General features: G+C 45.0%; 1 protein-coding gene across 9 annotated transcripts in view; it reads left to right on the plus strand.

The window, feature by feature from the left end:
- Nucleotides 1-9,727, plus strand: part of LOC127441655 (5'-AMP-activated protein kinase subunit gamma-1-like) — a 79,546-nt gene extending 69,819 nt beyond the window's left edge. For 6 of the 9 annotated variants that reach the window (XM_051699289.1, XM_051699285.1, XM_051699290.1 and 3 more), the window contains 2 exons: nucleotides 4,748-4,841; nucleotides 8,008-9,726. In XM_051699289.1, the coding sequence (XP_051555249.1) occupies nucleotides 4,748-4,841; nucleotides 8,008-8,039 (126 nt within the window). In that variant the 3' untranslated portion in view covers nucleotides 8,040-9,726. Of the gene's footprint in view, nucleotides 1-4,747; nucleotides 4,977-6,113; nucleotides 6,234-8,007 lie in introns of all 9 variants that reach the window. The other 3 variants (XR_007897347.1, XM_051699286.1, XR_007897346.1) reach the window with 3 other exon arrangements.
- Nucleotides 9,728-10,117: the final 390 nt, after the last annotated feature.

Raw genomic sequence — 10,117 nt, forward strand, 5'->3', positions numbered from 1 at the left:
AAGCTCCGCCCTGCCGCGAGGCCCCACCCGCCGGTACATCCGATGACGTTGTCCCTTTGGTCCCCCTTGCGCGGAACTCGGATGCATGGCTTGCGCTTTCCAGTCCGTCGCGAGGGCTGGTCCGGACCGTCCGACTCGGCTGCACGATTCACTTCGCTGGGCATCCGCCCAGGTCCAGCGATGTCCACTTCACCTTGGTGAAAGATGGAAACGCTACTACCTTGCGCGGAGATCGCTACCCTCCTACGGAAGGACGTGATAGAACCTGTCCCTCCAGCCGAGATGAAGGGGTTTTACAGCCCCTACTTCATTGTACCGAAAAAAGGCGGTGGGTTGCGGCCAATCTTGGACCTGCGAGTACTGAACCGGGCCTTACACAGACTCCCGTTCAAGATGCTGACGCAAAGACGCATTCTAGTGAGCGTCCGGCATCAAGATTGGTTCGCGGCGGTAGACCCGAAGGATGCGTACTTTCACGTCTCGATCCTTCCTCAACACAGACCCTTCCTGCGGTTTGCGTTCGAGGGTCAGGCGTATCAGTACAAGTCCTCCCTTTCGGCCTGTCCCTGTCTCCTCGCATCTTTACGAAGATCGCAGAGGCTGCCCTTGCCCCGTTAAGGGAGGTGGGCATTCGCATTCTCAACTATCTCGACGACTGGCTAATCCTAGCTCACTCTCGAGATGGGTTATGCGCACACAGGGACCTGGTGCTCTCACACCTCAGCCGACTAGGGCTTCGGGTCAGCTGGGAAAAGAGCAAGCTCCTCCCGGTTCAGAGCATCTCTTTTCTTGGTTTGGAGTTGGACTCAGTCTCCTTGACGGCGCACCTTACGAACGAGCGCGCCCAGTCGGTGCTGGCCTGTTTGAAGGCGTTCAAACAGAAAACAGCGGTTCCACTGAAACATTTTCAGAGGCTCCTGGGGCATATGGCGTCCTCGGCGGTGGCCACCCCGCTCGGGTTGATGCATATGAGGCCGCTTCAGCACTGGCTCCAGACTCGAGTCCCGAGACGGGCATGGCGCCACGGGACACACCGCGTGGCCATTACGTCGGTCTGTCACCGTCTTTTCAGCCCTTGGACCGACCTCTCGTTTCCACGAGCAGGTGTTCCGCTAGAACTGGTCTCCAGGCGCGTCGTGGTCACAACAGACGCCTCTAAAATGGGCTGGGGCACTGTTGGCAACGGGCACGCAGCCGCCGGCCTCTAGACGGGTCCGCAGCTGCGTTGGCACATCAACTGCCTCGAGTTACTGGCAATTCTGCTCGCCCTGCGGAGGTTCCGGCCGTTGATCCAGGGAAAGCACGTGCTAGTTCGGACAGACAGCACGGCAGCGGTAGCATATGTCAACCACCAAGGCGGTCTGCGCTCCCGCTGTATGTCATAACTCGCCCGCCGTCTCCTCCAAAGGAGTTAGCAGCACCAAGTCGCTGCAAGCCACTCACATCCCGGGCAACCTCAACACTTCGGCGGACGCGCCGTAACAACAGGTTACCCTCAAGGGAGAGTGGAGACTCCACCTTCAGGTGGTCCAGCTGATTTGGAGTCGATTCAGTCAGGCACAGGTGCACCTGTTCGCCTCCCAAGAATCCTCCCACTGCCCGCTCTGGTACGCCCTCACCGAGGTCTTCCTCGGCATAGACGCGCTGGCACACAGCTGGTCCCCTGGCATTCGCAAATATGCGTTTTCCCCAGTGAGCCTGCTCGCACAGACCCTGTGCAAGGTCAGGGAGGACGAGGAGAAGGTCGTCCTGGTAAGCACCCTACTGGCCCGCCCAGACGTGGTGCTCGGACCTCACGCTCCTCGTGACAGCTCCCCCCGGGCAAATTCCCCTGAGAAAGGCCCTTCTTTCTCAGGGAAGGGGCACCATCCGGCACCCGCGCCCAGACCTCTGGAATCTCCATGTCTGGCCCCTGGACGGGACGTGGAAGACCTAAGCTGTCTCCCACCTGCGGTGGTAGACACGTTCACTCAGGCTAGGGCTCCCTCTACGAGGCGCCTGTATGCCTTTAAGTGGTGTCTGTTCGCTAAGTGGTGTTCTTCCCATCAGGAAGACCCCCAGAGGTGCGCAGTCAGATCAGTGCTTTCCTTCCTGCAAGAGAGGTTGGAAGGGAGGCTGTCCCCTTCCACCTTGAAGGTGTACGTTGCTGCCATAGCAGCACACCATGACGCAGTCGACGGTAAGTCCTTAGGGAAGCATGATCTGATCATCAGGTTCCTAAGAGGCGCCAGGAGGCTGAATCTCTCCAGGCCACGCCTTGTTCCCTCATCGGGCCTCTGTAGTTTTTCAGGGTCTACAGAGAGCCCCCTTTGAGTTTTGCAGTCAGCCGGGCTTAAGGCACTCTCCTTGAAGACTGCCCTCCTGACTGCGCTCACTTCCATCAAGAGGGTAGGTGACCTGCAAGCGTTCTCTGTCAGCGAAACATGCCTGGAGTTCGGTCCGGGCTATTCTCACGTGATCCTGAGACCCCCGACCGGGCTATGTGCCCAAGGTTCCCACCACTCCTTTTAGAGACCAGGTGGTGAACCTGCAAGCGCTGCCCCAGGAGGAGGCAGACCTAGCCCTGTCGTTGCTGTGTCCGGTGCGCGCTTTACGCATCTATTTGGATCGCACGCAGAGCTTTAGAATCTCTGAGCAGCTCTTTGTCTGCTTTGGTGCACAGCGGAAAGGAAGCGCTGTCTCCAAGCAGAGGATCGCCCACTGGCTCATTGACGCCATAACAATGGCATGTCTCGCCCAAAACATGCCGCCCCCGGTAGGGCTACGAGCCCATTCTACCCGTGGTGTAGCGGCTTCTTGGGCCCTGGCCAGAGGTGCCTCTCTAACAGACATTGCAGAGCAGCGGGCTGGGCAACACCCAACACCTTTGCAAGGTTCTACAACCTCCGGGTGGAACCAGTTTGGTCCCAGGTAGTGGCACGCAACACAAGCGGATAAGCCCGGGATAGCCGGCTGGGTGTATCGCTTGCACATAGCGCCTTCCACCTCCTTTTGAGCTGAAGACGTGTGCTGTTAATTCCCAGTAGTGTTCACAAAAGTTGTTCCCTGGTTGACTTCCTCCGAGCCCTGTGGCAGTCGAGTTTTCCGAGAGACTCGCTGCCGGCCCAGTACACGCGCTAACTAAGAGCCCAGTTCTGGGGTAGGTGCTCCGCATGTGGCGGTTCCCTGTAAGGCGAACCCCATGCGATCTATATCTTCCGCTAGTTCGTTTCCCTGTTGGCAAACTGCGTCTTCCTTGGGCAGAGCCCCTCAGTCTCCATGTTGTAGTAACTCCTCCCCCATTGGGCAGGATCTACCTTGAAGGCTCTCCACATGGTTGGAAAGACCATGTGATGTATTCTTCCACTTAAATATCCCCCCCTCTCTTGGGGCGAGGTGTGGTCTCCGCGGTGTCCTCCCCTTGGGAGGGACACCCCCCGACTAGACCTGGCGGCCCAGTCAGATAATCCCCCTTCTTTTTTAGGGAGTGGAAAAAGAGAAGGGGAAAGAGGCCATGACTGCGTTAAGCCTGTCTCTATCTCTGGGTAGTCGACTTGTCCCCAAAAAGGGCCGTTTGACACTCATAATTGTGTTGGGGGAGGTTACGTGGCGACCTGGTGCGCTGGCTATGAGGCACACAGCAAGTCTGCCCACCACACACCGCCAGTTCACGTAACACAGTTCAGCCTTGTGGCGTTTTGTATAGGGACCCCTAGTGTCACTACATCGACACCAACGTCGAGTGAGTGACAGATAGGGAACGTCGTGGTTACTGGTGTAACCTCCGTTCCCTGATGGAGGGAACGAGACGTTGGTCCCTCCTGCCACAACGCTGAACTACCCGCTGAAATGGCCGGACCTTATATCGGCTCCTCAGCGTAAAACCTGAATGAGTGGTTGCATACCAGCTCCTTTTATACCCGTATGTTCGGGGGAGAGGCAAATACCACTCGCCAATTTTCATTGGCCTTTTATCAAAGACCAGAGGTGTCTCGGGCTCCCAAGAGTGACCCCTAGTGTCACTACATCGACACCAACGTCTCGTTCCCTCCATCAGGGAACGGAGGTTACACCAGTAACCACGACGATTTCAAAAGCGGAGAAAAACTCGATTATTTAAAATCTCATGTAAACACGGTTTGCTTGTTTTGTCTGATTTCTTTTAAATAAGCAGATTTTTGGGAGTTCTCAGCATATTGATATGCATATAAACGGGCTCACTTACACATTACAAGTGTTAGCATGGTGTGATAAAACTGCTTTCCAACACTGTCTATTCCAAGTTACATCCAAACTCATGTCATGAGCAGCTGTTATAAGTAAAACCAGTTACTTTTAGTTGGTATTTGCACAAGGATGCCAGGAAGAAACAACTTTTCAATGTGAACCTAACCAGAAGTTCATCCACCTTCAGAAGTTGTCCTACCTCAAAAAGGATGATTCAGACAATTTACAGCTCAAGTAACTATTTTTTTTTTTTACTGAGGAATGAAAAAGTGTTTTAGCAAAAATACAAGCACATTCTTGTTTTTAAAATCTTAGGCCTGCTTGCCTGTTAGGCTTTCATTGCAAGTGTACTACTTGCTTTTGCAAACTGAAGTACAACTCCAAATTATTATCTTTGATAATCAACAACATGCAACAAATGTTATCCATAGACGTTCGGTTAAAAATACCCAGGATTGTCCTGTACACGCAGAGCTAACTGGTTAATTTCTGCTTTTGGATTTTGGTTTGACTTATTGCGCAAAACTTGTCTGTCCTGCAGGTGCACAGGCTGGTGGTGGTGGATGATAACTCCAGTATTGAGGGAATAATCTCTTTGTCTGACATCCTGCAGGCGTTGGTACTCACCCCCGCAGGTATAGACGCACAGAATTCCTAATCCCACCTTCCATTTCACCTTTCCTTCTCTCTACTCCACTCTTCCCCAGACCCACCTTTCCTTCCCTGGACATCTTCCACATAAGTGTCCCTCTCTGACCCCCTAAGCACAGGTACAGTCATAGATGCTGCAATCTGATTGTTCTGAATGTGTTGAATGAAGCACAGTGTAGAGGTTGCATAGACTAGTCGACTTCAACTAACATAGTCGACACTGGAAGTCAACTAAGTCGAAGATGCTCACTACGTGATTGATCAAATGTGTCTGTCGGAAATACATCGGGTATTCAAAATGTATTCAATCAATAAATAAGATATTATATTTAATATACTATTTTTGTTACATATTTGTTAAATTGCATAATTTGGACTATTTACAAGTATTTACATTGATTTGTTGAACACATACTAAATCCGGTACTGTCACTTTAACAAAAAACTTGGTTTTGTACATTTCTGTAAACAGTGCCTTTAAATGTTAGAGAGGACTCTAATGGCTTTATCTCATCTGTGTGATGCATGATTAGAATGAAATGTTTTTTGTAGTTGTTTTTGATCAACAACTGACTGTAAAGAACAGAAAGGGTATTAAAAGAGACAGTATTTAATGACAAATGGGTCGCGTGGATCTCGTCTTTGGACACACGTTACACAGAACAACTTTTACTCTCAACATGCTGTGAAAGGATCTCGCTGCTGAACACTTCAGGAATAAACTACACAATTACTGGTGAGTGAAATCTGAACATTTACCAGCCAGTTGCCAAATATATTCACTTTAGTCGCATAGCTCGAAATTTGTTTGCAAATGCGAGTGATTTCCTCTCATTGCAGTGGAGGGTTGCGCATTGAGTGAAAGATCGATCTTGGGATTTAAGAATCTATATCGAGATCGTTCAAATGAAGATAGCGATTCATCGGAAAACAATATTTTTACCCACCCCCAATCTTACGCATTTTTCATATATGTATTGCATATAAACATAGCAGTGGATCAACACTGATAATGTTCAGAACATTCCATAGGCTACTTTCATAAAGATGACACCAGTACTATGGTATCCTGCAATATATGCAAATTGGCCTTCAAATATAACCGAAATACTAGTGTTATGCTGACCTGGATGCTGTTCGCTCCTTCAGGAACATGATTCGGTGACAGTTAGAAAAGCACTTAAAGTTGGTGTCTAATGACATGAAAACATCCTTTGTTTGTTGGGACATCTGACTTGGATTCGGCAACGGTTTAGAAAAACGCCCATTGACATGACGGAATGCATCCCCATTGTTGTCTACACACTAGATCCTGTGTCCGCCCGAAACCATCTGTGAGTGACTGCAAGAGAATGGGGAACAGCCTGCAGTTACAGGTAGTTCAAGCTAAGCAAAATGTGTTCAGACACTTATGTTAACTTAGCTATATTACAGTTTGACTAATGCTGACCTATTTTGGCACACTTCTTATAAAAATGTGCTTACAAGGAGATAACATTATGATTGATGTTTATTTCATCTGATCCATTCACATACAGAACAACGCTCAGACCATTGTCAAACTACTACGCGTTCAACTCGACTAATGTGCTCGACTAGTCGACTAATAAAAATCAGTAGTCATGCAACCCCTAGCACAGTGTGATGGCATCATAAACATTTGCCTGACAAAGGTCACTAAAATTATTTTGTATTGTGCAGACAGCTTATACTGTATATGACTGTGAGTTGACCTGACACAATGTGTTGATAGCAATAAAAATCAATATGAGGCAAAGTGGCTGTCTGTTTGAGTATTGATTGAAATGTGGAATGTGCCCTTTGTGCCCTTCTAAAGACTGCTGGGAAACTGCATAAAAAAATTTGCATCTATCAGATGCTGTTTGGCATGGTAATTTTAATGTCTTGAGCTATAAGCAATGCTCTTTTAAAGGGATAGTTCACCCAAAAATGAAAATTCTCTCAGTATTTACTCACCCTCATGCCATTCCAGGTGTGTATGACTTTCTTCAGCAGAACACATTTGAAGAAAAATATCTCAGCTCAGTAGTTCCTTAAAATGCAAATGGATGGTGATCAGACTTTTGAATGTACAAAAATCGCAGACAGTCAGCATACACATAATCAATACGATTCCATCTGTTAAATTAATGTCTTCTAAAGTGATATGATCGCTTTTAGTGCAGAAAAAGTATCAAAATGTAAGTACTTTTTAACTATAAACCATCAGTTCCGGTCAGCAGCAGTACTGTATATGCATTCACGAGAGGGCAGAGTTCACGCAGTCTCTCTTGTGAGGTATTCGCATTGGCATGTTATAGACCTAATCTCACGTTCTCCTCTCGGTTTAGGCATCCAGGATAAGCACACAAATGCACCATTGTGAGTAAACAAACAGATACAAATACAGATCTAAACCAAAACCAACAAAGCTTCTGTACAGCATTCCTCCTACTCAGCTGTAAACAGCACTGCTCTTCCAAGTGTGTCACACATGCGTCAGTTCTTATGTGAACATGCCAACGCGATTGCATCACACGGGCATACTGCTGCTGACCGAAAGTGATGCTTTATAGTTAAAAAGTTCTTAATTATTGATCTTTTTCACACCAAAAGCCATCGTATCGCTTTAGAAGACATTACGGTCTGGTCACCATCCACTTGCATTTTAAGGATGTACTGAGCTAAGATTTTTTTCTATTTTTCTTCAAATGTGTTCTGGTGAAGAAAGAAAGTCATACACATCTGGGATGGCATGAGGGTGAGTGAATGATGAGAGAATTCTCATTTTGGGGTGAACTATCCCTTTAAAGGCAAAATAAAAAGTTTACATTGACATAATTGTAACAGCATTCCAACCTTCTTAAAGTACCGACCTACCTACCTACTTACGTAAGACATAAAAATTCTTATCCAGTAGTCATGGAAGTTAATTGGTCAAAAAGTGTGGGAGCCCTGTTACTCTGTTACAGCTTTACTGTATATAGTTATTTGTGTCTGCAATTAATGATTTATTGAAACGTCTTTCTTTAGTATGTTTTTAAACATTTGTGATGTAGCTAAAAAACATTATGAGATCTTAAAAGAACAGATTGACTGATTTATTTGTTTTTGCAATTTAATTTTTCATTCATTTGATTTGTCCCGCAGGAGGACACAGGAGGTACAGTGTGACTGAATGACAAGACAAAAGACATTTTGAAGGTGTAAGAGACATAAAAGAAACTTTCCAATTGGAGTACCGACTGCTCCAGACAGAGTTCCTGATCCTGACCGTGCATAGAAAAGGACAGCTGGAAGCACCAAGATGCATTTTAGATCTTCTTTTAAGTGTTGAAACTGGGTAGTGCCCTGAACAATATCTGCTGCTGTAATGGATATATGATCCTAAAGCACAAATGTTTATGGTGGGCCAGCCCTCAAAATCTGCCGCTACACTGTACACACTGCTCTGAATGCTGGGCATGTTTGCCTGGTCGTGCTGCTGGTTTTGAAATCCCTCATTGTCAGTGCTAAATCAGGCCTGGGGAGGAAATCTTCTTTTGAATTCCAGCAGGGTCTGCGTTATATCATCGGGCACTGTAATCCACTCTTGGCTGGGTGTCAGAAGTGGAAACTTGCCTTAAATGAAGACCTCGCCAAGAGTTGATTGTATCGGTTAGCTCAGACTATAGACATGCATGTAGTGTAAAAGCAGGCTGTTGATTTTTGTGCAGTAGGCAACAGTTGTCAATAACTTTCAACCTGCTAGTAGATTTTGCAAGTACATCCTGTAGAAATGTTGTTAAATGAATGTTTGGGGGCTTTATTTTTTGTTTGTTTTGTTTTGTTGTTAGAAAAATGCTTACTGAATGGGTGCATCTCAAAAAAATGTCCAGGTAACCCCAAAACCACAAAAATTAAATATAATAAATTATATTTGCATAATGCAAAAAAAGCCTATTTTTAAGACCATTCAACTTTATTTACATGTTTTTATTTTTATTTTGTATTACTTTTATTGTAGTTATTACCATTATTCTCAGTGGTGATTCTCATTACTGTAATAGTTATTTTTTACTACAGTACTACAATTATTTTCTATTATATAACAACTATAATAAACTATCATGATGTAAAAATTCAATTTAAGTAATGTTTTCTTTTTTTTTTTTTTTTTTTTTTTTTTTTTCACATTACAAAAAATCTTAAGGCACAAAATAGGCATAATTTTCTTAAAATATTTCATATTTATTTTGGGGTGAAATAAGTCCCGGACATGTTCTAGACAGGTTTCATGAGACTAAAACTGCTGATTTTGCTGTTCAGCATTGGTCTACTACTATATAAATTGTGCCTTTGACCCCTTATAAGTTGTCAATAGAGAAATGAATGTACTACCTAACAGAATTGTACACTGACTGTCGCGGGCTGTATTTTTACTGGAACAAATTTAAAGTGCTTTGAAAAGAAGCTATATATACAGAGCTTTATTTTTCTATTGTAACTTTTGCTGATTTGGAAAACCATGTGCACTACCGATCCTATGCACTAAATAGCGCATGAATGTTAAAGCTTGCAGGTACAGATCCAAAATAACTGTGCTTCTTTGCATCCCAGTAATATGCTGATCTACTGTAAATGCAACTGCTCTAAGAACACATGCCTTATAATGTTGTACTGGTATGGATTTAAAAATTATAAATCACGTATATATTTTTGTTGTTGTTGTTGTTGTTGTTGTTGTTGTTGTGAAAGATGGGACTGTTAGGTCCAGAAAAGAAATGTACATTTGAATGCACAGAAAGTGACACTATTGTGTTTTTGTTTTTTATGTGGTTGAGCAAAAATATATATTGATAATGCATTAACATTTGTCTGCAATGTTTTTTGTGCCTTTGTGTTGGTGAAGCATTGTGCGTGTTCATTTTAATCAATCTCATAATCAAAGAAAATGTGAAAGCATTTCACTTTGTTCTCCCTGCACTTATTTGTTACTGATAATCAACCTACACCTTCCATAATGTGTTTGGCGCCACCATGTGGTTAAATATTGCATTTTGTTCTTTGTGCCACAGAGTAGTTGTGAGGGGATAGCAATTAATTTGCAATGCATGAACATGAACTTATTTTCCAAAATCAAGAATTTGTTTTTGTATATATATATATATATATATATATGTGTGTGTGTGTGTGTGTGTGTTTAAGGTCTGTAAACAGTCCTGTAAATATAAATAACAGTGAAGACAGTGATAATTATTAGGTAACCAAGGAATCTGCA

This window comes from Myxocyprinus asiaticus, chromosome 5 (genome assembly GCF_019703515.2).
Source record: "Myxocyprinus asiaticus isolate MX2 ecotype Aquarium Trade chromosome 5, UBuf_Myxa_2, whole genome shotgun sequence".
Taxonomy (NCBI): domain Eukaryota; kingdom Metazoa; phylum Chordata; class Actinopteri; order Cypriniformes; family Catostomidae; genus Myxocyprinus; species Myxocyprinus asiaticus.